General features: G+C 44.1%; 1 protein-coding gene across 6 annotated transcripts in view; it reads left to right on the forward strand.

Moving 5' to 3' along the window:
• ACTN1 (actinin alpha 1) overlaps nucleotides 1-26339 on the forward strand; it is an 87320-nt gene that overhangs the window by 37584 nt on the left and 23397 nt on the right. For 3 of the 6 annotated variants that reach the window (XM_062619206.1, XM_062619208.1, XM_062619210.1), the window contains exons 2-8: nucleotides 4184-4298; nucleotides 9248-9367; nucleotides 16655-16741; nucleotides 17256-17343; nucleotides 18287-18365; nucleotides 23370-23451; nucleotides 25077-25162. In XM_062619206.1, coding sequence (XP_062475190.1) covers nucleotides 4184-4298; nucleotides 9248-9367; nucleotides 16655-16741; nucleotides 17256-17343; nucleotides 18287-18365; nucleotides 23370-23451; nucleotides 25077-25162 — 657 coding nt within the window. The remainder of the gene's footprint in view (nucleotides 1-4183; nucleotides 4299-9247; nucleotides 9368-16654; nucleotides 16742-17255; nucleotides 17344-18286; nucleotides 18366-23369; nucleotides 23452-25076; nucleotides 25163-26339) is intronic. The other 3 variants (XM_062619207.1, XM_062619211.1, XM_062619209.1) reach the window with 1 other exon arrangement.

A 26339-nucleotide genomic window follows, 5' to 3' on the forward strand; every position in this document is an offset into this window, starting at 1 on the left:
AAGTTGCCATAGAAAATAAATGGTGTGAGACTCGTGTGAAGAAAATCCAGTTGATGGTATGATTTTGTGCTGTTATTTAACAGTAAGTAGTTTTCCAGCTCTGTGAAATTTCCATAAGCCTCAAGATTAACAGAGCATTTGTTTCCTCCTCTTTGGGACAGGGAGTTAGAGGTAAGCAGGGGAGTAATCTCTAGGCTTCTGTGTCTGCAGGCAGCAAGGAGCACATCTGCTGCCTCAGAGGAGTGGGTTGAGCTCATCGCTGAGGAGACAGTGCTTCCCACCTGGCAGTGCATTTGTGCCCTCCGCATTGGGGTGCACCTTACCCTCACCCCAGCAAATACAGGTGATTTGTTTTGGGTTTGTTTTTTCTTCGACCGCTCCAGGGCCGGGCCTGCACGAGAAAGCTGGCAGCCCTCTACTGCCGAAAGCTTGCTTGCTGGTGACAGGCAGCACAGCACCCTGAGCCAACTGCCATTGCTAGCAGTGACTCAGGGTGTGGGGAGGAGCAGCTGTGCTGCCCAGAAGGTGGGTGGGGCGAGTGGGTGGTTTCAGTAGGTTTCCTAGAATAACAAAAGGGATCCTGTGCAGATGCTGAAGGCAAGGCAGTAAAAATGGTTCTAAACAAGACTGCCAGCATTGCAAGGCCCAGCGGACAGCAAAAATTTCAGCTCCCCCTTCTTCTGTTGATCCCCCCCAACTTTTCTGTTGCACTTCTCCAGCATTCTCCTGTCTGTCAAATCTCCTTCTGATTCAGCACTTTAAAGTAAGAAGATGGTTTACTCCTGTGCAGTGTATGCAGCTTAATGCAACATAAATCTATTTTCTGATCATTACGTTTTGATGGATGTTGTTTTGGATTGGTCTGTGAAGCATATAGCTTGTGAATCCCACTGCAGTTATTAAAAGCATTTATAATCCTGCTCCTTTGCAGAATGGCCTAATGTGTCCACACTGGGTTGCTAGGTGTTGCTGTTCCCATATGCTGTTGTGCTACTTAAGGTATTATGCTTATTGGAATTTATGTAGGACCTGAAGGGTGCCTTGAGAAAATATCTGCACACTGGGGAGTTGTCTAGTGGGAGCAACATGTGCTCTATGACTTAGCCTTTCATGGTCTTGAAGGAGGAGTCCTTGAGGAATCTTATCCTTGAGGAGCTGAGGTATCAGCTCTGCCACTGGTGGTTAGTGGCAGTGTTTTGCGGAGTTGTCTCACTTCAGCATGTCTGGGGCTGTCATGTGGTAAAGATGGCTCCAGCAGAGAAGTTGGAATGCTGGCTCTGGGACTTACTTTTCCATCAAGTCCCAGGTGACTCTTGCAGCAATAAGAACCTGACTGATCTGGTTGTTCTGCCAGGCTTTATAATAATGCAAAGTTTAGAAGTTTGTGGTTAGCTTTTGATTTCACCTGTGTTTCTTAGAAGTGTAGACCCAGTTGCCCACTTCAACCCTCAAAATGTGCAAAGAGATGCCAAGTTGAGCTATATCAGCATTATTGATGATTTAAAGCAGAACTTCCTGATCTGTTTTGGGCTGATAGAAAGTAAAACTGAAATGGCTTCAAAGAAGTTATACAAGAAATAAAAGTGCAGCCCCTTAGCTTTTTTCTCAATTCAATGCAGATTTCGTAATGTCACTCAGGGCCTGTCACTAGCTCTAGATATCCTGCTTTTTCTGCTTTCCAAATATGACAGGTTCATGGGCATTCACCACCTTCCTGACATAACTTGTTCTCATGCTTTGATGTGTGCTGATGTAGCATTTGAAAGCGTCTCTGCTCTCATGTGGTCCTCTGGAGGAGTGAAGGAGCCTGGCTGCAGAAAGAAGCCAAATGAACCTTTTCTCACATAATACAGAAGAGGCAGTGGAATGAAGAGAAGGATGTACTTCAGGATACAGGACCCAGTTTCCAATAAAACTGCTCTTTTTTGGAGGGGAAAAAAAACCAAAACAATGCACAATCAAAAAGCCACACCACTTTTATTTCTCAGGGGAATAACAATAAAAAGCAATAAATGGTGCTTAATGACTTACTGTTTTTTTAAAAGCATCCAAATCTGGAAGGAAACTGGGCCATCTTGAAAAAAGAGATCCCAGACTTTCACAATACATGTATCCGTCCAAAGAGCCATTGCCATGAAAGTGTTTACAGCTGCACTGTTATTCTGCTCCGTCCCACAGCCCCAGTGGAGAGAGCACAGCAGTGAGAAGCTCAGCAGCTGTTGAGCAGTGCTTTTTCCAATGAAGGATTCTGCTGCACTATTTGTAGTCACGTAAGCACAAATGCGAGCAGGTTAATGGAAGCAGCCTAGTTTCCAGACAAATAAGAAAAAGCCCTGGTGCTCTTTGCCCTTTGGAATGATCTCTCTTTTGGAATCCTGTGCATGGTGTAAGCAGTGGTGAAGCATTTCTAAATTTCTGGCATGCCATCCCTCAGTATCAGCTGAGTCCTTTGTGCTGTGGTTTTCTAACAGCCCAAGATGGCATGGGTGCTGTGGTTTACTCCACCCTCCTGCTTAGCCCATGTATGCCAAATTCTCTTTTGCAGAGGCTTGTTAGACACTGCTGAACTGCCTCCATGCACTGCTGAGCAGAAGACTAACCTTACCCAAAGAAAGTAAACAGTTCTTTGCTGGGTCAGTGAGTTGAATTGGCTCTGGGAGCATATCTGGGAGAGGAAAAAAGACCTCCTTTTCTTGTGGTAGCACTGAGCTTTTGAAGCTGCTCATTACTTGAGTAACCTCACCCTTCTACTGAAGAGTGATTGAGGGGTTATCAGTTTGTACAAAGAAAAGGATTCACTTGGTATCCTGTTCAAACATTGTGAAACACATTCATTAGCACTTGGACAAACCTGTCTGCCTTAAAAGAGCTATCTGCTACCATCTACCCTTCAACCAGTACTTTTGTGTCAAACAGCTTCTGTGTCTCCAGGTTGGACTCTGATTCACCTATTTAAGACCATGCCAAGCTGTGCCATTTGCTTCTTGTATTTTGGCTGTCATGTGGTAGCATTTATTTTTCTCTTTCATACCCGTTCATGTGGTGCTCCTTCGAGACAATCCCTATCACATCTCTTGGATGAGATGGTCCCTTCCCTGTCAGTGCCCCACATGACCATGGTTCATAACATGAGCTGATGGATTGCAACCACAAAAAATGTGTCTTGTCATCAGTTGTGGTGAAATTAATTTCTCTCATATGAGAGATCCTCTTATCCTGACCACTTGAGGTCAGAGGGAGTTTCCAGAAAGTTTTGTTTAGCCTAAATGCCTCTGGCTGCATTGTAGTTTGGGCATCAGTCCCTCCTGCGCTTCAAACTCATGTTATTATTGTGGTGGTGGTGCATAATATCGCTAATTACAGAGTGGCTGTGATTTCTGTCATTGAGGTAGTTGCCATGATTTTTCTGCCAGAGGCTCTCGAACAGTAGGAGTTTGAGACTGCACTAGAGTGTAGCATTGCTAAGTAATGGTTTACTTACATGCTTTCTAGGACCTGGACTTCTGCTAAGGTGGGTGATAGCACTGTTATCCAGAAAACATGAACTTCTCTACGTGGTGGGCACAGTCACAAAGGGAAAGGTCTGCTTAGAAGTGAGTCAGTGAGAACAGAGGCTGCAGGACAGACCCTAGTGGGATGTAGTTTACGTGACTGAAGACTCAGTGCTCTGTCTCTCTGTCTAAGGGCTGCAGTGTTTGCTGGGGATGAAGTAGACAGAGACAGCTGGTCATAGAAGAATGGTCCTTTTTTGTTCAAGTACCTGTCTAGAGATGAGTTCTGAAATGCTGTTTTCCTTTCTCCTTCATATAATGTTAAAATGCGTCATCTAGCACCACTGGAGTCCCTAGCAATCTGAGCACTTAGCATGCCTTAAAATCAGTTTCAAGGTATTCTGAACAAAACACAAAATGTAGGGAGTTCTCCAGAAAATCAGACATGCTGGAGCCATGAAGTGACTGTGTCTCTCAGACTCCATCTGTCACAGGAACACCCTGCAACTTCTTGGGATATTTAGGTACTAACACTTGTGCCCCACAAGGACAAGGGCTGGAAAGATGATAACTGAACAAGCATTTGAATCTGTGTCATGGCGCCTAGCAGCACTGCTTTGGTTGTGAACTGTTGTTTGGCTTCTGGGAAGATTACTGACTGTTTTTTTTTTCCTCTCTTTCCTGTGTTTCAGACGTTTACAGCATGGTGTAATTCTCACCTCCGCAAGGCTGGGACACAGATTGAGAACATAGAGGAAGATTTCAGGGATGGTCTTAAACTCATGTTGCTTCTGGAAGTCATTTCAGGTGAGAGAGGTTCTGTGTGGTGCTCTCAAGTGTCCTGAGCATCTCCATTCTGAAATCTGTCCTCCCTCTTTCCCGCAGAATGGGGACAGCAAGAGCTGTAATGCTGCAGGTTTCGCTGGAATATAAAAAACAGCTGCTTCCTAATTCAGAACAAATTTCCCCCTAACGAATATCTTGTCTCCAGCAGTGACCCTTAGTGTGCTTTTGGAATGTACTCCAAGCCTCATGGGCTGTGCCGGCTGCCCACGGCATTCCTGTTCCTGCCTCTCGTCTTTCCTCTGCCCGTCAGGAATGCGCAGCCTCCTGTGAAGGCTCAGGCAACGGCTCTTACTGCTTGGCAGGGCTGACAAAGCAACTCTGGGAAGTGTGGGAATGTTGCACTGGCAAATCATACCAAAGCCACATGACAGTGGGAACAGGATAGAAGTTATTGGAAGAGGAGAGTCAAACCAGTAAATCTTCTGTGTCATTCATTTCAGCTGTGACTCAAGTTTTCCTATTCTAGTTTCTGAGCTCATTGCTCAAGCCTTCAGGGGAAAAAAAAAACCAAAGAAAAGCACAAAACCCAGTCTATAATAAAAACAGGGGCATGAATAAGTTAAGTCACATTTGTTTTCACTTCCTATCACTAGTCCCACTGCTTGATAGCTACAGGGATTATTTCATATAAGCAGTAATCCTTACTGATGTGCAATAAAATAAAGTGGGATGCCTCCGATGTGGGAGGCATCGAGAGGGGATAAGAATGTATATATGAAACAGGGGTTGTGTGCTCACAGACTTCCTTTTGATGGCTTTTGAGCTGGTAATGGCAATCCAGTGACTTGCATGCCTGACCTTGGTACATTTTCCAATAACATTGACATGATAGAAGCACTCAGACTGCCTTCCTTCTGCCCCTCCTTTCCTTTCATTCTCTTCCCTTTCCCTTTGTCAGCTCGTGCAATGATGCAGTCATTATATGTGTTTTTCAGAATTTGTGAACACAGGATAAAACCTCAGGGGGGTTGCCCATGCTGGTAGTTTGGAGGGATCAGAATTCCAAATATTATCAGGGCTTTGCAGCACATGCACTGCTTCTGCAGTGCTTGTAAGAAACAAAGTGCCAGAGTCTTAGTTCATTTCCTTGGCTTGGTCCTAAAGCAGGGGGTGTCGTATTTCACACTTCTTGATTTCCTTGCCTCATCTCCCACTTTTCCTCTCCTATTGTCCCTTTGTGAGCCCACTGGCAGGGATTGTCTAGACCCCTCTCAGTCTGGGCAGAAGCTAATGGCTTCCAACTGCACTGGTGGTGTGGGCACAGCATTCCCCCATCCGCTGCAGCGCGGCTCCATGCCTGCAGCCAGCCAATAGATGATCGGGGGCAAAGGCATGGGGAGCAGTTGTGGGCTGCATCCCACCTGAGGCCATGGTCCTTCATGCACTAAGAGCTGAGCATCCTTTCCTTAGAGCCAGCAGAAGCTAGAACCATGATTTTCCTTAGGTACAGTGATGAAAGAGGAGAAATATTGCATAGTTGCTTTTTCTGCATTTCATATCCATAATTGGTGGTTCCATTTCCACTTGTGAGCCCTGCTGCTCCTATGGATACTTTTTGCAGCTGCTGGCCCTGTTAGTAGCCCCTTTGGGCATAACTGGGGAAGCAGCAGCCCAGTCTGGGAGCAGCATGGGGGTAAGGAGTCTCTTGTTGGTTGGCAAGGGCTCGCCTGTATGTTCCTACTGATCACCTGCCAAAAGGGTGGTGTTAGCCCTCCAGTTCCAGCTTCTGGCTTTTCCTTTCAGCTCTTGGCTCACTCCACACCTTCCTCTTCCTGTGTGCTAGGGGACTGCAGAGCTGCTTATGGGAATTTGGTGTGTACAGGATTGCTCTGTAGCAGGCTGATCCTTTCCTTTAGCATAGAAGGTGATGGCCATTAGAGTCTTCAGCAGCGAAAGCACTGGGCCAGGCTAGCCGAGGGCCATGTGGAGCCTGGCTCCTCTGCCTGGCTGGGGTGTGCAGGACTGAGGGAGTGCTGTCCTCCTCTGCCCCCCTCCAGCAGTGGCTGCTGCTGGAGGAAGGATGGAGCCTATACCAGGGGAGCTGCTGGAGACCCTGGGGTGTGAGATGGACTATGCACTGAAACAGGTCTCCCACAGCCCCACATGTTCTTGGGGACACATTGCTGCCAGGCAGCTAAGGCAGGTAGGAAGCTGTTTTCCCATCTCATGCAACATCCCAAAGTACAGGAAGCAGCTATGTCCTGCAAGAGGAGAGTGCCTCAGTTTTACTCAGCTTGGTGCCTTCTTGTGGTGAGCTGTGCTGCTGATGGCTCCCCTTCCAGCCCAGCCAGAGCCCCTCGGTCCCCTAGATGCTGTGCAGTGGGAAAAGCTCCTCAGACAGTCCTGGGACTTCTTCATTCCAAGACCACTCCTGTTGGCCTCCATGGTGGGAAGTAACAGGTGGGCTTCCCCTTAGAAACTGCCCTTTCATTTTTTACTGCATGTGTTTCCTTCCCCTGACAAAGCCATTTTAAAAATAATATACAAGGCAAAAAAGGCTAAGCTCATGTTTAGTCCTTCCAAAATAAAGTTATAAGGCCCCTCCCCCAAGCAGAAGGAATGACTGAATTTTTTCCTAAACAAATTTGCAGTAAACAACTCCTATGCCAACATGTCCTTGCATTGTTTGGCTTTTAAAGTGCAGCCTTGGGCTAGTACATGAGAACTGGAGAATGGGAGTAGAACATTCTCATTGTCTTAGCTGGCTTAGCTGAAAGTAGAACATGTTTCTAGCAGGCTTCCCTTTTAATAGCCTACATCATTAAAAATGTATGGCATGGAAACAGATGATTTTTTTCTCTGAAAATCTACATTTGTAACAAAGTCTAAGCCTGAAGGAACTAGCCATTGGGTTTTGGGACTAAGTTTCCCCCCAGAATGCTCTAGAACAAATATCCTATTGTGGTATGTGAGAGAGAGAGACTGCAGTTTTACAGTCACCGTCAATTACTTGAGGATTGCGTTTGTCAGAGGGAGAAATCCTGCTCTCCTCAGCCCCAGGGAGAGCAGTTAGATGCTCTCCCTTGTGTTGGCCACACGCATGTGGCTACAAGGTGAATTGTATCAGCTTGCTGTTCTAGCCAAAACCTAATCTCTTGTTTTTATTTTTCTTTTTACAAGGCTAGTTACAGTCACATGAGCTGAAGTAAATGGTTATTTTTTAGCTGGCTCAGCCCATTTGTTGGTGTTTGGCAGCATAGTTCTGCTTAAATCTATTGTGAAGCTACATGTAAAGATGTCATTATGACACTGTCACAGAAAATGCTTCCACTTTTATGCAGAATGACTAGCATTATCCTAATGGAAAAAGAAAGCAACTTGCCATGACGTGTACTGGAGGCTCCATTAAAGCTAAAGAGATATTTTTTAATCCTGCGATGGAGGTATTGCCATAAATAAATCTTTCTACTTAAATTGTCAGACATCAGTGTTTAATTTTGAAAGTGAATCTGGTTTTATCCTTAAGCTTGAGAGCTAATGACACCAGCCTACTCTGAAACACTTCGAAAGGATTTTTGTTTCCAGAATTTTTTCTTTTGTTGGGGTATGGCTATGGAAATAATCTGGGTTTCTCCCCTTTACCTTTTCCTCACTCCTTTGTTAGGAAAAAAAACCATGTGATTTTAGTATGAAAAAGAGTTCTTTGAAAAGTAATTATCTTTCTCACCCTTCAAACTCAAATAAAGGTTTTGAGTCAGGCCACACTGACTTAAATATTCAGGTTTGAGATAAAGCAGGAGACTTTTAGAACTGAATAGGTCAGGTGAGTAATTGCTTGCCTGGACTTGCCCATTTGATCTCTTTTTAATTATCTTATAACTTCTTTTCAAAGTGCAAAACCTGCTTGCATTTTGTTCTGGTCTTTTTGTATTCTGGAGCTTGTGATCTGAAAGCAGCTGTTCTGTCCATATTTTGGTGTTGTGTCACACACAGGTGGTTCCTGATTATGTTTCTAGTAGAAGTTCCTTTGAAAAGTCCGTTTGTCTGTCCAGGCTTTAATTTGCTTACTCTGCATGGTTGGTTAGTGTTAGTAAAAGCAGGTTGTGAGGATAGTTACGGGCAGCCTATCAGGAAGGGCATGACTATACTTAATGCAACTCTTTCCAGTGAATAAGGTCAAGAAAGCTCTTTTCCAAATCATCCAGCTTTGTTCATGGCAGGAGCTGGCGTTTGCCCTAAGACTTATTTCTGTCAGAGACTTACCTCAGAGCTACGCCGCTTCCTTCTCTCTGCCTCATAAACATTTAAAATGCATACCACTCTGTAAGAGACCATTGCATAGAGTTAGAAATACATCAGATGTAATGGGAAGGAGTTGCGATGACAGTTCTTACAGTTATAAAGCCACTTGGCAAGGAAGTGATTTTATTTCCCCATAAAGTCAGTTGTGGCTGTTCAGTGAAGAGACTGGAGAGAAAGGAGGTCTGTATCCTGGCTGGGAAAAAGAAGCAGCAAGATACAAGATCACTCTCATATTTACAGGGAGTTCCAGAGAGGGATTTACTTTGTAAAATGCTGAGGGGAGCTCCTAACCTGTCTTTGGGGGGAGGGAAATTTGTGTCTTTTCCACTCACTTTATCTGTGATCGATTATATGGAGGTTAGTTCCACTGTCTAGCTTAGTGTGGTTTTGAAGGACCTTTTCACCTCTGCTATAAACCTGCTGTGGAGAGGACTGGGTGCCCACAGTTCCTCTGTTATTAAGTTATCTGGGATGCAACAAAAAGATACTTTTCCATGTAATTCTTTCTGGGGTTACCTAACAGTGAGTGCTGTCCTGCATTCACTGCTGAGAAAGGATGCAGGGAGGTCTACCCTCTACCTGGCTGAGCAGTAGGAGTTACTGGCATGGGGAAACAGGGAAGAAAGGGTTTAGAACTGTTTTCTAATTTACATTTTTTCTCTTATTAGGTGAACGTTTGGCTAAGCCGGAAAGAGGCAAAATGCGAGTGCACAAAATATCCAATGTGAACAAGGCCTTGGATTTCATTGCCAGCAAAGGAGTCAAACTAGTATCTATTGGAGCAGAAGGTAAAGAAACCAGCCGATTTGTCTAGGCCCAACCTGTGCTCAGCTGTTGCCTTTCTCTCACACCTGCATGTCATTTCCCTTTGTACCTCCCTAGCTCTACCACATCCTTGTAGAATAAGCCACAGAGGGAAATGTAGGATACATTATGCCTTTACTCTGAATTTAAATCTCACTTTCACACCAAACTGCCAAACCTGATTCCCACATGGGCTTTTTGGTCAGGTCCTCCTGATTTTCTTCTGGTTTTCATGAGTTAAGGAAAACATTGAGCAGTGGCAGGAACAAACTGAGTGGTTTCTTTCTCAAATCAAGAAAAATCTCATCTGAAGCATAGCAGCTGCTTGTTGGAGAGCTGCTGGGAAAGACCCCCTGTTGTGGTAGGATATCCCGAGAGTCAAAGCTAAGTGCAATGCCCAGCACAAGTCAGGGACTCCAGAGGCTTCAATTTTCAGTGCTTCCAGGCTTGTGAACCCCAGAAAGGTGGGTGCTCTCTGTCTGGAAGCCTTGGTATCGTTGTGTAGAGACCACTGTGGGCAGCACCAGGATGCCCCCGAGGTGAACTTTCGGATCATGCAGATGGCAGGGAGTTGTGTAGGATTTTTGTCTTCTTAGCAAAGATGGTGGGTGTTTTGCAGATATGTCACCCGAGATCCAGAAAGGCTTGCAGGTTACTAAGGTAGTTTGATCTTTTATAAACCTTAACAACTTGTCATCTTATCTGGTTTGTGTTTTCATGACACTTGTTTTCCTCTGCTCTGGACCTGTGTGCGAGTCCTGCCTATGTATTCCTGTTGTCACTGTTGCTGTGGAGACACTCTGCTTCTGTGGTATTTCTAGGTTTGTCTTTACAGTGACCACAGAAAAAGAGGGAGGTTTCTTATCTCCTTCTTACAGATGGAATTATGTGGTTTCTCCAGGGAAACTCATGTCAGAGCCAGGAAATAAGCCCATGATACAGTCCTGGATGGGCATTTCTCCTCTGGGAGTCACAGGGCTGCAGGGCTGAGCCCTGCTTGTTCTTAGCCCAGGAGGTCAGAGCAGTGTTGGCTGTTCCCACTTATGGCCTCTCAGGCATGCTTTTGCAGGCATCTCCAAGACATGTGCCCATCCTGTGATCCATTTGTTCTGTGTCAGATCAGTCAGAATACCTCACCCACTGCAGGTGCTTATGTTTGCCTTACCAAGACCTTTACCTCAGCATACTGGGACTTGGGAACAATTTCAAACTAGTGTCTAGAGACATTGCAGATGCTACTTTATTTGGTATTAAGAACAAAATGCAAGAGATGAGTGGCTCAATGATATTGACATTTTGCATGCAAAACTTTTCTTCAGTTTTCTCAGCTTTTCCCACAGGAGCAACCTGAGGGTGTTCCTGGCTCTGAGTACTGTTTATGTAGCACAAACGCACATCTGAGGTCATTTTGTGCCCTTACAGAAAAGGCTGATGCAATGTCTGATGCAGTAGTCTCTATCTATATGGGACCCTTTTAAAATTGGATCTGTAGCCAGAGGCCTTCTGCCTTAGGAAAATCCCTTCTGTCATTTGGATCTTGGGCAGACATTCAGGTTTTTCTGGGAGCCTAGAGCATGTGTAAGGCCTGTCTTGCCTGCTCTATTCCCTTTTTGTATTTTCTGGTTCTGCTCTCCCTGGCACTAGTTGGCCTTTTCCTCCCCTTCCACTGGATTTTTGTTTTTTGCTCTCTGCTCCTGAATCAGCTGTGACTGTACCCTCACAGCACTTAGAAACCATTTAACAAGTAAAATGGTTTGTGCCCAAGGATCTCCTGCGCCCAGTTGTTCAGTGTGTATTCATGGCAGTTACCCTGTTCAGAAACAGGCTGAGAGGTGCCATTTTGTGACAGAAGCCGTGATTTTTATCAGTCCAAAGAGTGAGCCTGACCTCCTCTGCCAAATGTTCCTGTCTTTCCTATGTCATTGTGCCCATGCAGCTACATAGTGAGCTCAATATGGGTTTCTTTATACTAGCAAAGGTAGTACAGCAGTGAAGTGCGGACCAAGGTTAGCTTTGATTTTTATCCTGAGCCCATGCTGCAATGACAGCTCAGGCCATGTAAGATCACAGTAAGAGCTCCCCAACTCCAGCTTCTGCCTGTGCACCCAGACCAAGCCCAGGCCACTCAGGTTGTCACCAGGAAACATAACCTGCTGCAGAGGCTTCTGCCTGGTCCGCGCAGGTGCTCGGTGTACAGTAACTACACATCAGCCATAAAAATGGAATTTTACTTTGAAGAGCACAGCAGTAACTCTGTCCATGGAAGGGATTATAAACTTCCTGGAGCATGAATTTTAAGATCTTACTTTCAGACTGTAAGAAAACATCATGCAGCAGCAAAGTAGAAGATAAAAGCAGATGAGACAGACATACACCGAGACACCAAGAAAATGAGCTGTAAATGTCTCAAGCACGTTGGACTGATCTAGGAAGTTTTCCAGGTGGCTTTTCCCCCAGGGGATAAAACCACCATCCAGCAGCAGTGTGGTCATACTGGCTAAGACAGCACACTCCTCGCCTCGAAGTGGCTTTCTCTGTGCCTGGGTATCTGCTGGGAAGCACGGTTGTGTGTGAAGGGTCTGCAGCTCAGCTGTAGTTCTCTGTGTGTGCTACACAAATGGCATTGGCCATCAATGTCCTGGGTTGTTTGGTTGGGTTTTTCTGTTAAAAAATAGGCTCCAGAAAGCATCCCAAGGAGACTCTCAGATTAGTTTAAGCCTTGTGCAACCTTGTGTTTAATCAGAGCTAAAGCCAGCAAAAAAAGTTTTCATGGCATTTATCTTGCATTTCATCAAATAAAAATCCCTCTCAGCTGTTTACAAGCGGAGCTCTTCAGATGTGTCCCAGTAAAAGAGAACCAGAGTTGAAAAGGACTCCCTACACACAGCATGAGTGCAGGACAAATTCCATGTCCACATTCAATGAAGGATGAACTAAGCAGACAGAATAAGTAATAAGAGCTACTTTTTACAACCGTCTTTGACTGTTAACAATTCAAGATGACTCTAAACATCTTTGTTAGCCAGAGTCCATAGGATCAAAGCAGTTGTGGCATACAGCAGATCTGTGTAAATCTGAATCAAGGAAGTCTCTTGGCTGTTGAGGCTACCAAAACGTTTTTCATCTGTTTTTAAATCTCACTGTCATCTGACACCTCAGAAGGCTTCTTATGCTTTAATAGATTCCATACTATGGTGTCAAATGCTCCTGGGATTTAACAGATTGAACAGGTCAAGACCCTAAGACTGTTTTATTTGCACCTCTAATCTACAGAGAAGTTGTGGCTTTCTTAGACAGATGTGACTCAGTTGAGTATAAAAATAACTTTGAATTAACTGATCCCTATTTTCACCTTCACAAGTGAAAAGGAGAAATAAAGCTTAGAGATTTTAACAATTGCTGAAGTCCCATTTGAGCAAAGCATCTCCTGAAGCACCAGACAGAGCAAGCATACATTTGACAGTGGAAAGAGGGGAAAAGAAGGTCTCTCCATGTCAGTGAGTGAAACATAGCATGTTTGTCCCTATTGCCTGCCCGCTCACAATTAGGGAGCCAAGATGAACACTCCCATCAACAATGCCAGCCATCTGTCCTAAATCTGGTTGCACCATCATTACCAACATGCTTTCTAAAGACAGGGGCATGGATGGCCTATCCTATTTTATTTGGCTTTTGTTAGGATAAACAAAATGCAGACCAGCCTTTATTTTGTGTCACCACTGTTGCTCTGAGTCTCCAATTCCCAGATCATAATGCTATCCTGCCAGTTGACCATGGGGGAACCAGAGGCTGTGCTCTCATGGGCAACTCAGAAGTAGCTAGGGAGAAAACAGTTTCTGTGGCACAGTCATGCAAGCTGGGTGGAAGCATGTTCACTGTTGTAAAAAATTTCCTTCCAGTGGATGCAGATCCCTCACTAGCTTTAGCCAGCAAGTGATCCACCCCCAGGCTGAATGTAAATCACGTTAATAACATGTACTTGGTGCTGCTGTTGAGCAAACAGCTGCGGGTGGTGGAGTAAGTGCAGACAAGACTTGCAGAGGTCCTGCCTAGCAAGATCATTTGGAAGGCACAGTTAGGCAGAAGATACTGTCTGAATATTAGCCTTTTAATATTTGAATTGCTCTCACATTACTGAGCCTTACTTATATCAGCAGGGAACAAACACAGTATCTTTAATTAAGCATTAGGTTCTTCTAGCTTTGGAGTGTTATGTTCAACTTTTTAACAAGTCCTGTGGAGTCACTTTCTGTTCATCACCAGGAAGCAGAAAGCTTCATGCAAACCTGTTTTGTAACCATGTTTTTCACTTTTCTTTCTTGGCCATATTCCACTATATTAGAAAGACACTGGTAGCAGCTGAAGGAATCCTAAAGGAAAAGGAGGTTGGCATTGGGGAATTCAGGGGTGGAAACCCAAATGAGTGATGGCCTTTCTGATCAGGCTGGCTGGCTTTGTAACTGGGTTGCCAGAAGATTTTTAGCTCTAGAAATGAAAAATGCTTACCCACTTCTAACAGATAACAACAGTTTCATTAGCTATTTAAAAAAGGAAAAAAAATAAGAAAAGGACTGGGGATGGTGTGGTTCATTAAGTGTGCATCCCGGGATGGATCACTCACTAACCTCACTCACATCAGTATCTGCTTGGTAGGTGGTGGGTTTTCTCTATGTCAAGAAAAAATAAAATGATACGTAGAAGTGAAGTGGTGGAAATATTCTGGGCTTCTTCCATAGCAGTTTTGCTTTGGTTCACTGCTAAGGAAGAATAAGAAATGGGAGCAGGGAGCATACATCCTCCTTTTTAAATGAATAATGCAGTGAAGAGGGCTGGGGGAGATGAGGTGCTTTCCACCTTAACTCCACCAGCTAACTTTATAAAACTTGAATTTGAGAACTTGACCTGAGCATAGTGCTGACTTCTAATGCCACATTAGCAACTTAACACCATCTGGTTTTTTGTAAGCATCTTGACCTTTATTTCAAATTAAAATCTGTGGAACAGGAACATTAATTACCTGTTCCAGCTCACTGATTGATTTATTAGTGTTCATAAAGCACATTTCAACATTAAAGTATTGCCATCAGATTTTAATCTAGTCCATTAAAATAAAGAGCTCAATTTAGTTGCAGATCTTAAATATATCCTAGGGTCCTCCTGCCAACTGCTCTGGTTTTTACAAGCATTGGGGGTTTTTGCTTTTCTATAATCCCCACAAAGATACATAATGAACAGAACAAACAAGCTGAAAACATGGATGCTTTCTTTTGTATTTTAACTGCAGCATCTTGGGTATTTATAATGATAGTAAGGATTTTCCTTTAAGTTGATTATGGTGCTTTATTGAAGGGGTGAGGAATGCAAAAAGTGCAGAACCGAATATACTTGCCATCACATTATATTTTCTTGCATCAGCCTAGCAGATAACCCAAAAATACCTGTAAAAAATTATTTTGTGAGAAAACTGTCAACAGGCAAGCACATTTTTTTCATGCCAGCACAAATAGCTGTAGTTCTTTTGTACTGCAGTGAAAAGTTGTTGTCTATTTAATTCTGGGCAAACTGATGCCCCACCAAGATAAGTACAAGTGTGTACTCTTCAAGTGCAGAGCAGAGTGGACACAGCCGTTTACTGCAGTATAACAAGGTGGCATGTCTTATTTTTTGCCTGTTAAATCTGTAAATCCCTAATGCAAATGTATGTCAAAGCACAGCAGAGATTATCCTTCTAATCTACAACTGGAAGCTACACCGTACGTGTCACTAAATCACAGAGTTTGGACCAGATGGACACAGTTTTTGAACTGTTGTCTTCGGGGTGTGTGCTGCTTGCTGGCTTGAATACACGGGTTCACATTTTGAAAATTTTTCATAATACAAGAACCTTTTTTTAATGGATGAAAAGGAAGACTTTAAATATTGTTGCTTTTGTGACAGAATTCAGACAGGTGGCAGTTGCCTATACAGCAAATTTCTGTTTGCCCCCCAGCATGATGTGCTCCCGTTGGGCAGCTTTATGGAAGCAGCAACACAGAGGTGTCTACAGGAGTACAAAAATGGCTTCTGGTAGCCTTGTTAGGATATGAATTATTCTACCTCCAAACAGTAGGTTAACTCAAACCCTCTTGTTACTGAAAATACCCTAGTAACTTGTCAAGTTGTTTGTGAGAGATCCGTCTGCCATGCAGGAACCTGCCAGAGAATGAGTAGGAGAAGGCAGCTCAGCTAGTTTCATTACCCAAAAAAGTTAAGGCTGTAAAATCTGTAATGTGTATATATAGTCTGTGTGGAAGTTTTGTACATGCTGAGGATCAGCACTTGAGGCACAGCTGCTCCCTGTTTGGACTGTTTGGTGCTAATGTACACATGGCAGAAGCCCCTCTGGGCCAGCATCTCCCCAGCACTTCCCCTCAGAACCCTGATCCTCCATCATAAACATCACCACCTCACACATGCAAGTGGTTGCTTTCTAAAGACTATGAGTTGTTGACCCTTGCCTATTTACATTGTGGAGTCTACTGAGCAATAAAGCACAATCTGCTTAACATCTTAGTTTACGTTACGGTCTGCTCAGGCAGGCCAGCATGGGTCTTTGCTTCCTTTTTAAGCAGGAAGCATGTATTTTGAGGAATGCTCTGTTGTGTCTTTTGGTAATTATATGACTGAAAGAAGTCCTATACAGGCAGTCTGGCGTATGTTTGAAACAACATTTTGAAATCAAAATGTTGATGTTTCTTGGGGTTTTTGTGATATATTCTTCACAGGACAGCATCAGCTGTCAGAGCTCATCTGCAGTGGGGAGTCTCAGTGATTCTTCTGGTATAATTACACTGGGGCTCTTACATAGGTGACTTAGAGTAGGCATATCAGAGTAAGAGAGGAAGACTTTTCTTTTTCCCATTTTGGCTTCTGTGGCTTCGAAGTGATTGGAATTAAACCTGAGCAAAGTGGTTTTAGGCCTCTGTGGGGAATTACACTAATCAAAATGGTCCTTATTCCTGGTCTTTTAGATCAGCAGTGTCTGTTTTATGCTGGTATTATACTGCAAGAGAACCAGTCTGCTCACTGGGTACTGCTGGGCAAGACTGTGCTGTACCAGCAGAGCATCTGGGGAGGCAGGGAAGAATTGGAATTCAAGTTTTCAGCTGGAATTCCAGTTCTTCCATCTACAAAAGAGAAAGCTTCCCAATTTTCCTATTTCACTAGGATTTGCACTTGAAACTTGATGCTTTTTATTTCTTCTCTTTCTACACTTTTTTTTTTTTCCCTAGAAATTGTGGATGGCAATGTTAAAATGACTCTTGGAATGATTTGGACCATCATCCTTCGTTTTGCCATTCAGGATATCTCAGTTGAAGGTAAATCTTAGTTCTTTTCAGCCACTGTTCAACAACGAATAACTGAGGTCACTAAATGGCTTTGCCACTTAACAGGCCTGGAATGCGCTCTTAGTTGAATCACTAGAAGATCCTAGGCAAGCTGCCCTGTCATTTCACTGGCATTTCTGGACAGGTTCAGGTATACTGGGAAGTTTTTCACATCCTCTTCCTGTAAGTGATTTTAAGAGCAGCTCAAAATTATGGCTAACCTCAAAGCCAACACTGATATTGGAATCTATTGCATTTCTTGCAGGTGGATTCAGGGACTACTACTGAAAATAGATGTATCTCTGACAAGTCCTACAAAACTCTCCTCTCTAATCCCAAAAAGCTGTCTCCTTACTACAGAACCTCATTAAGAACATAATAAAATTGTCCTAGTAGACTCTTCCAAACAAGGCATTGAGTTGGTCATGTTTTTCCAGCATATGCTTCAGAGAGTCCTGCTTTCTAAGAAAAATAGTGATTTGGTGCTTTTTCTTTCTTTCTGCAGAGACATCTGCTAAAGAAGGACTTTTGTTATGGTGTCAGAGGAAGACAGCGCCCTACAAAAATGTAAACATTCAAAACTTCCATATCAGGTGAGTTACAAGCAGTAACTTAGCTATACAATTTGTGTTATTTTCATATGTCTCTTGGTGCATGACAGTGTGTGGATAGCAATGTTCCTGACAGACCGCCCTGAGCAATGCAGATGGTCAGTAATGGTGTAGTTCAGAGAAACACCTAGGAAATTAAAGACTGAGGTTATAACCCAGAGAACTGACATCCCAGTTCCTCAATTCTGGTTCCAATTGCTGCTGTCATAAAGTTCTTCAAATCATGAAGTCCTCTGAAAGCAGCATATGTGCTACAGGTTAAGTAAGACAGCTTTTGCTCTATGAAAACACTTCAGGAGCAGCGAAATAAGGGCTGCACCAGAAACTATGTACTACGGCAGAGCTGGGAAGGGATGAGAGGTTTTCTTGCTCTGCTGTTGATATTTTCAAATTGGCAGATGTTCCAGTGAAGGTTCTGCACAATAGTGCTTTTTCCATCATAGCTTGGAGAGCTGTATGAAACACATAAATGTAAAGCGCTTTTTCTGAGAGCTGAAGTGCCATCCACTCTAGTCAGTACTGTAGTGGAGCTAGCTATGAGCGTCTGCCTTCTCCCTAAGGAATGAACTTGTTCCTCCTTTATGGTTTGTATCTACACCTTTTTTCAACCCTGAACTCTACACTTGTCCTTCCGTGCTCCACAGGACATGCCCAGAGAGTTCAGCACAGAGAACTGGCAAAAAGGAGATGACAGTGCAAAGAGCATGTCCTAATCACATCGGATTTTTGTAGGGATTGAAAGGAATTTTTATTGCAGTCTCATGCAGGTAGAAGACATGCACTTACAGAGGCACTGTTAGCTAGAAACTAAACCAGAATTAGTCTTCCTGCTATCTTGGTGCCTTCCCTCATGCTTATACCTGTTACTGTCTGCCTCCCTGGCTGAGCACACTGTTCATTGTCCTCTCTTCCATCTCTGTCGTAGTTGGAAGGATGGCCTTGGTTTCTGCGCTTTAATTCATAGACACCGTCCAGAGCTCATCGACTATGGGAAGCTACGAAAGGTATGCTCAATTTGTTTGTCAGACTGGATGCTTGGGTCCTTGAAAGTAGAGAGGGAGAAGAATTAGCTTGATAAACATAATTGGAGAACTTCAGCACAAGCTGGCAGTTACAGGACTGGGGGAAGGAAGAAGGGATGAATCAGTACATTCAGGCTTCTTAGTGAAGCATGAACTTTTTGAGCTTCCTGCTTGACTTTCCCTGCTTTCAGGCTGCCTTATATGAGACACACATGCCCCAGTCCCAGCTCATGAACAAAATCTAGCAAATTCAGTAACACCAAATGTGGAACTAGTTCTGTGCTAATGTCACAGACTGGCGAGTCAAATCAGACTTAACATTTCTGTGGAGAGTTGGGTAGAAATTAGATACCTCATGTTCAAGTGCAAAAGCTCCTTGAGGGGCCTGTGTGCCCTCACTGGACACTTGTCACATGCTTCCAGTTTAGCCCTGAGCCACCTGCAATACTGAGCTTCTCATAGCATGTAGGTATCATGCCAGAAAAGCATTTGCCGTAACACTCAATTTTACTTTTGAAGTTGCCACTGATATCATGGTATCTAGCTGCTCCAAAGTTTGCTTCCTGCATGTCTTGGAGACAAGATTGTGAAGTGGATGATGCAAATAAGCTATCTGTGGTTTGTGCTGCCAGCAGTGTCTTGACCCAGCAGGCTGATGGAAGACCAAAGTAGGTTCTCATCCTACCGGCATTCCTGCAGTTTGCTGAGATCTGATTTCACTGTATCTGTGCACATTTGGAATGAAATGTCACCAAGAGCATCATTCATGTCTTGTTACTGGTGCATGAACATAAAAGCCCGTCACTAATAGACTTGGCCTCTTGAACCATTGTGCAAATAGTATGTAAATGAGTTAATCAGATTATCTGCATCCTTGAAGCAATGAATTGTACAATGCCTGATCTGCTCTTCAGTAACCTTTTAGATCTTTACTGTCTTGCAGAGCAGTCAATTATATTATCTGATCAGTTTTAGTGTCTGGAGTCAGCACAAGATGGATATGCCTTTCAAAGGTAGCCAGTATAGCATGTCTCCTTCCCAAAAGTTAGCAACTTCTTTCATCAGCATGGTTTTGTATTGAGTTTATGTTCCTAGATATTTTTCCTAGTCTGGCTGTATTAGTGGAGCAAGTGCAATTCTTTTCTGCCTACATGCATTGTCTAGCTGAAGTTGCTTGTACAGTCCAGGCCTCAGAATAAAAGGAGCAAGTCTACCCAGCCTGGTATTAGTGATTCCCTGACACAATAGCTACTTATTTGTTTAGATGGTTTCTATTCACTGCAGGTCTGTCTGCTATTGTTCAGCTCACTGTGGATAAGAGCTCAGGATTACGTCACAGTCTGCATGTGAGGGATATGCAGAAGATGGGGTTTCCCTTTCTCCTTTTACCCCTGATTGTAGCTCAACTGTGAGCCACATATAAGATCTTTTTATCAAGTGCAGTGGTTGACTGATGGTTCAGACGCCCCCTCATATACCACAATCCATATAGAAACATGGTCTGCGTGCTGCCATGTTGGGTGCATTTATTACAGATATTCCTGAAAATACGAATCTTGGATTTCTTTCCTAGTGTCTTCAGCTCTGGCAGATATAGTAAATGCTTGCTCTCTCTTGACTTTCCTCCCCCTCCATCTCCTTTCCTGATTGCTAGTTAATAGAAGGTATTTTTTTATGTCACAGTGCAATAATTGCCATGGCAACCTTGTGTGCTGCTAGGATTTGGAAATAGCTGGAGGAGTAGAGAAGAAGATTCCCCATGTGAGTTAGGGTTGCGGTGAAAGAGGAGCCACGGCAGTCTTTAGTCAGCAAAAGTGGAGAATGTGCCTGGTAGGCATCTGCTGAGGGCAGGTTTGCTCTCTGCCACTATTAAAACAATGTAATTCCTCCACGGATAGCTTTCCTCACAGTTGGCCCAGCTGGAGCATGGCAAGTTACTGCTCCTTTTCATGTATCTGCTGGTTCTGTGTTCATATGAGCAGAGGGGGAACCGAGGCACCTCTGCAAAATCTCATCTGGGTCAGCGCTCTTTTGGGATGTGTGTTTTAGCCTTGGAAGGAATCAGGGCACAGGTGACTTGGCTTTTGTTTGCTCTGCGGCCTTTGGATTCCTAAAGCACGCCTGCAGCCGTGGTGCTGCAGTACAGCACTGCAAGACTTGTAGCTGCTAGACCAGTCTCTACTACTTTATCCCTTGTCATGGGAATTAACTGAAACTGGTGACTTGAAATAATGATTAGCTGGTGTAAGATGGGATGGAACTGAAAGTGATGGAGTTTGGAGGATTTTTGTAGGGCTTGAGAAACTGCTGTGATTTTGGACAAGCCCCCAGGGAAACCCCATCTCTTACACAAAGAAGCATCATCTTTATGATGAGCAGTTCCACCGCCCATGAGGGGTGAAGCTTTTCCCACAGGGAACAGTTTGGGTTTAGCTCTCTGCTCATCTCGGAGCTAGTCTAGAGCTGAGGTAGCTCGTTTTTAGTAGCACTGTGTTTAGCTTCATTCCCCAGGAGACTGTGTGATCACACATCTGTCTTACATACGAAGTGGAAGTCTGCTGGCTTTATCTAGATGAGTCTCCAGTTTCCCACATGTTAAGACTTCCAGCCCTTCCTTTGGGAGTGCCCAAGCCCAGTAAGTTTTCCCATCAGGAAACCTCTCCCACCCTGCAGCTTAAAATTTCTTTTTAACCTTTGGCAACATCGCTCCTGGTGTTACTTGCAAACTGATAGGAAAGCTATCTGCAGTGAGTTTGCTCCTCCCTTTCCTTCAGGATCGTGAGGCAGCTCATTCAGATGAGTCTGTGCTCAGGAAGGGCCTGTGTTAACACTAACCACTCTGCCAGGGCATTAGCAATGCCTTGGTGTTCGTGGTCGGCATAGGCTGAAATTTGGTATGCAGTGGTGACATTTCCACAGAAGTAGAAAGTGGCACATGGGCTAGGGGAGGACTGGCAAGGGAGCTGCCACATCGCATTTCTGGATGCTCCTACGCTTGAGGGAAAGAACGTGCACCTTCCTTCCTAAAGGGAGCTATGTCCCTGTCTATGCATAGTGAACATGGTATGTTATATACCAGCTGGTCTCACCTCAGATAAGGCTTTTGGTTACACTTTGGATTCATAGAGGTTTCTCCACAGCAGGCACAGGAGACAAGTCAGCTGAAGCTGAAATGGTATCAGCCCCTAGTTCCATGGCATAAGGTGGTTCCTTGTGCCTGGAGGATAATAAAAATCCCCTGCCTGCACTGCTGCTAAACTCTGAAGAGGTGGATATAGATATATCTGATGTAGTTAGCATCAGAAGTGTATTATATAGGAATAAAGTACTATTTGACATTGAAATGGGGATCTGTTACCATCTGTGACAGCTGCTGGTTTCATCACAGTGTGCCAATGCAGCATATTTCCTTGCTTAATATTGACTTGTCCCAGTGGACTAAGTATGGATCACTGGTCATGACTGTTTTAATGGCATCTGCATGTGATTTACTTTGGTAGGTGAAATATTAATGACTACTAGGTACATTCAGCCAAAAGAATATGATGCTAATAAGTGATGTTAACATAATACATCCATTAATTCCTAGGGAAATGCTGCAGGAAATTACTTTTCAGAATAGCTCAGTTTCCTGCTTTCATGAAGGCTGTAATCCAAGGGCTACATAATGACCAGTGCCATAAAGGAACTTTCCTGCATGCCCATACCCTGTCTGCCCAAGCCTGCGTAGCTTCATCTTTCATGCTGGGTAGCTTCAAAGGAAACTGCATGTTAACTAGAGTTCAGGAACAGCTTAATCTTCCAAGTCAGTGCAATAAGCAAAAGCACATGATCTCAAAGAGGAAAGAAACAGAACACGGATGCCGCTCTAGAAAGGAGGTGAAATAATTATACTCATTATTTCTGAATTTTTAAGGTGGGTCTCAGTGTGAGTGGCACAAGTGACAGTATGGAGTGCCACCCCAATCCTTCCTGTCTCCCAAAAGACATTTAGCAAACAAGGTGACTAAACACTAGCGGTTTATTCACAACCTTTCCTCCAGCATAAACCACTTGTCTCAACAGCAGAAATTGATAGTGCATATGTCGTCATCCATGAAGCGGATATACAGGAATCAGGCTTGTATGAGGGTCTCATACTGGTTGGTAGGTGTCTTGCTGCTGATCATCATGCTTGAATGCTGGAAGCAATTTGCAGAGGTCTTTCATTTCCAGTGACATCTGCGTTTCATATTCTCTTGTATGGCTCTTTAAAATCTAGTCACCTTTATAATGTGACTCATGATGATAAGTCATATTTGACTTCAGTTAGGATTTGATTATTGTGTGTTGATGTCTGTATGTGAAGTGCATCCTGTCACAGCAGAAGGTTTATACAGAGAAGAATAGATATGTACTAAGGAAATGACAAGTCCTGTGCAGTGCCTAGGAGAAGAAGCAATACTCAAGACAAAATGGGTACTTTTATATGTATTTATTTTTTTAGAGATTTATTAAAACATTTCTCTTCCTCCTACTCAACTGGTGTTCAACAAACTGTACACTAGCTAAGGACAGCACCCACTGCAGATGTTGTTACTATTTTAGCATTGGTTAGATGTTCTAACAGATCCACTGCTCTGTAGCTCTTTACAATGAAAGTTGCAAACCTAATACAAGCATGACATGTAAATGTGAGATATGGCCATTTGCTATCAGTATGGCGTGAAGCTAATTTTACTTTAAACTAGGTTCAAGACAAAACGTATTGTTCCTTTTTGTTGCAAGTGCATAGATTATACGTTAATTATCATATCATGAGTCTCCAGGCTTTGCTTTCAAAGCGAAGCTAATTGTTTCTTTCTGCTACATGAGGATTCACACATAGTTTTGTCTGGACTGCACAGTTACCTGAACCAAACAAAGAACAATAGCTCTGTTTTGAGAGAAATGCTGTGTCCTTTGTTACAAGTTGATGCTGATACTCTGGCTCTGTTTCTTTCCCAGGATGATCCTCTCACTAATCTAAACACAGCTTTTGATGTGGCTGAGAAATATCTGGATATTCCCAAGATGCTGGATGCAGAAGGTAAAGTAGAACCCAGTGGGTTTTAAGTTGCTTTTTCTCAAGAAATTCCCTACTTCTTCTAGGTGGACACGTACTGTACAAGAATTCAGTAACCTCCAAATGCTGCCTCCATTACCACATAATAAACGTATAGGGAAGAAGTTACAATGGAATAATGAATCAAATGTTCGGCTCTCCTCTTCTTTCTGTGCCACCCAGCCTTCTCGGTCTGGTGTGGAGATCTTAACCTGGGGTTAGAACACTAGGCAGAGATGGGTAACGTCTGGCTATGTCCACTGCTGACGGAAGTGTTCCCTTTCAGGAATCAGGCTTAATACTGAATTAAAATACGGTGTAGGACTGTGTTCCGTTTGCTCCAGAATTATTTATTCCTGAGTTCTTTCTGACATTGCTGGCAATCTTCATTCTGGGGGCATGACAGTAATATAAGCTGCTGCTTCTTGACTATTCAGAAGTGTTGGGCATGAAGACCCTTCTCTGACTGAGAGCCCAAGGCAGAGATCCATGTTGTTCAAAGGTGCTTTTGCTACTGACAGTGACTGATTCTCTGAGGCCACTGGGACAGCAAGGATTACTTTTCAGAGCCTTGTCAGGACCAGCTTGGCAATAGACTTTGAAGACTGTAACTCTGCAATACAAACAACAGCCTGAAATAGTTGTTGGCTGTTTGCCTGAAGCCAGCTGTTTTCAATGGTAGAAGCTGTATTTCAGGCTTGGTTTGGACAACAGAAGCAGTTAAAGGCTTTTGTTAAATAAGGAAGTGAGGAGAACAAGGGGAAAGGGTGGAGAAAGGACAGCTGAAACCAGTGAACCTGTTTGGGGTAACTAAGATGTTCATGTTCCTAGGTAGTATTTCCCATCCACAGGGATGAGTCTTGCTTTCCCTGCCTTCATCATGCTGAGGTCACAAAAAATCATGAGGTTTCTGGAGTAGATTCAAATGCTTCCTGCCATTCTGTAGGAAATAAAGCCACCTCCAAATAAGCAGGTCTAGCTTCAGATCTCATCAAAGCTAGCAGTGATGAAGAGGGCCCATTGCAGATGCTCCCATTGCTTTTTCCTGATCATTCTCCTCCCTCATGGAGTGGAGTTAATGTGTATTCCTCCACACCATCAATTCTGATCTCTGGAGGTGTTGAGTTTCCCCTGAAACTAATGAAAGGGCCTTTTGGAATTCAAGCCATCATTGTGTGGAAATGGAGGATGAGGACATGGAAAGGAAGGCAGAAAGGATCTTTCCTGAAGAATTGCTTGGAGGAATTGCAATATAATACATCTATAAAAGCCATGTCTACCTGCTACCGCTATGGATTGATTCAACCCACCATTCACAGTCATGTTCTCAGGATGGGGAAGTGCTGTGACATGAGACATGCTGACATACGACTGCATTAGCCTGGCCAGTCCATGGAAGTAATTTTGTCATGAGGGAGGGAACCAGGAGGGTGATCCTGGCTTCTGAGAGAGACACATCTTCAGGGGAATGCTGGGAAGCCCCGTGGAATTGCTGTGACAAGCAAGCATATACCCCAGCAGGCCTCCTGGACAGTTGTGGTTCTCCCTCTCTCTCCTTTGCTTTCTCCCATCAGTTGATTATGCTCTTAACGTGAGGTTTTTTTTGACAGACATTGTTGGAACTGCCCGTCCTGACGAGAAAGCCATCATGACCTATGTTTCTAGCTTCTACCACGCCTTCTCAGGAGCCCAGAAGGTATCACAGGATCCCAAGCTCCCTCCACAGAGCACACCTGGTGCCGTTGCTAATGTCCAAACCTTTTTTTCTTTCTCTCTCTCCTCTCTAGCTATGGGCATCTTTATTATTATGTTCTTGGTAGAGTTGGCTGTTGGTTCAAAGTGGTGCCCCAGACATAATACGTGGGGCAAGGGAGCCAGGAGTCCATGTAGTCAGTGGTACTTCCAGTGGCACTCACTTATGCCTGCACCTTGCCACACACACACAAATCTGAGGGATGAGGGAGCTCTGCCTTCTTCAAAATGCTGCCCTGACAGCTGAGGACCTGCACCCTCGGGTTCCTGGGAAGTCTGAGCTAGGACACTTGGTCTCACAAATGGGGAGGCCACCACATAGATGCTCTGCTCATCAGGACACTGCAGCCTGCTCCCACTGGAAACAATGCTGATACCTATTGTTTTTCAAAGATAGGGAAGCAGAGCTGACTTTTAGTGGTTTTATGAAGGGTTCAAAGAATGCCCAAAGCTTTATCTTTTACCTTACATATGCTGCAGGTTTCCACACCCTTGCTTTAAGGCTTGAACCTGCTGCTTTCTCAAGTTGAGCCACAAATTCAGCCCCAGTCACTCAGGGCTTACAAAGCATGTCTAACAAGTACATCCATGATGATTTGGCAAACAGTGCATTGCTTATCATGTCTAAGAATGCCTGGTTTTGTTCATTTGGGGTTTTAATTCTTTTTTCTCACTCACCATGCTGGAAATAGGGCAGTTGAGTCCTTGCTGTGTCTGGCTTAGCCATTTTCCTGTTGGTAATGGAGTCATGTAAGGAAAACATTGTAAACATCTCTCTCCAAACCCAAGCAGCCACCTGCCCTCCAGTGCTGTAGGAACAGGCGGTACGTGTTGCAACAGAGCAGATACCGTGTAGGAAGCACACTGTGTAGGAAGGCTCTGATCTCTGGCTCCTTGGCATACAGAAAGGCCCTGAGCACAGGCGTTCAAACCTCCAAACAGCCCATTTGCATCCTTGGGCCGGGCCCTCAGAGCGCAGCTGTGCAGGTACAGAGCCCGGACTCGGGGTTGGGCGGGAGGGGTGCCGCTTTGAGCCACAAGCCAACGCTGCTAGCCGCCTTCTGATCCGAATTCCCAGCTCTCCGCATGGAAATCTGTTTGGCCTGTCCTGCAGTGCATGA

Source organism: Pezoporus occidentalis, unplaced genomic scaffold, assembly GCF_034315485.1.
Source record: "Pezoporus occidentalis ecotype Australia unplaced genomic scaffold, CSIRO_AGI_Poc_V1 ctg21, whole genome shotgun sequence".
Taxonomy (NCBI): domain Eukaryota; kingdom Metazoa; phylum Chordata; class Aves; order Psittaciformes; family Psittacidae; genus Pezoporus; species Pezoporus occidentalis.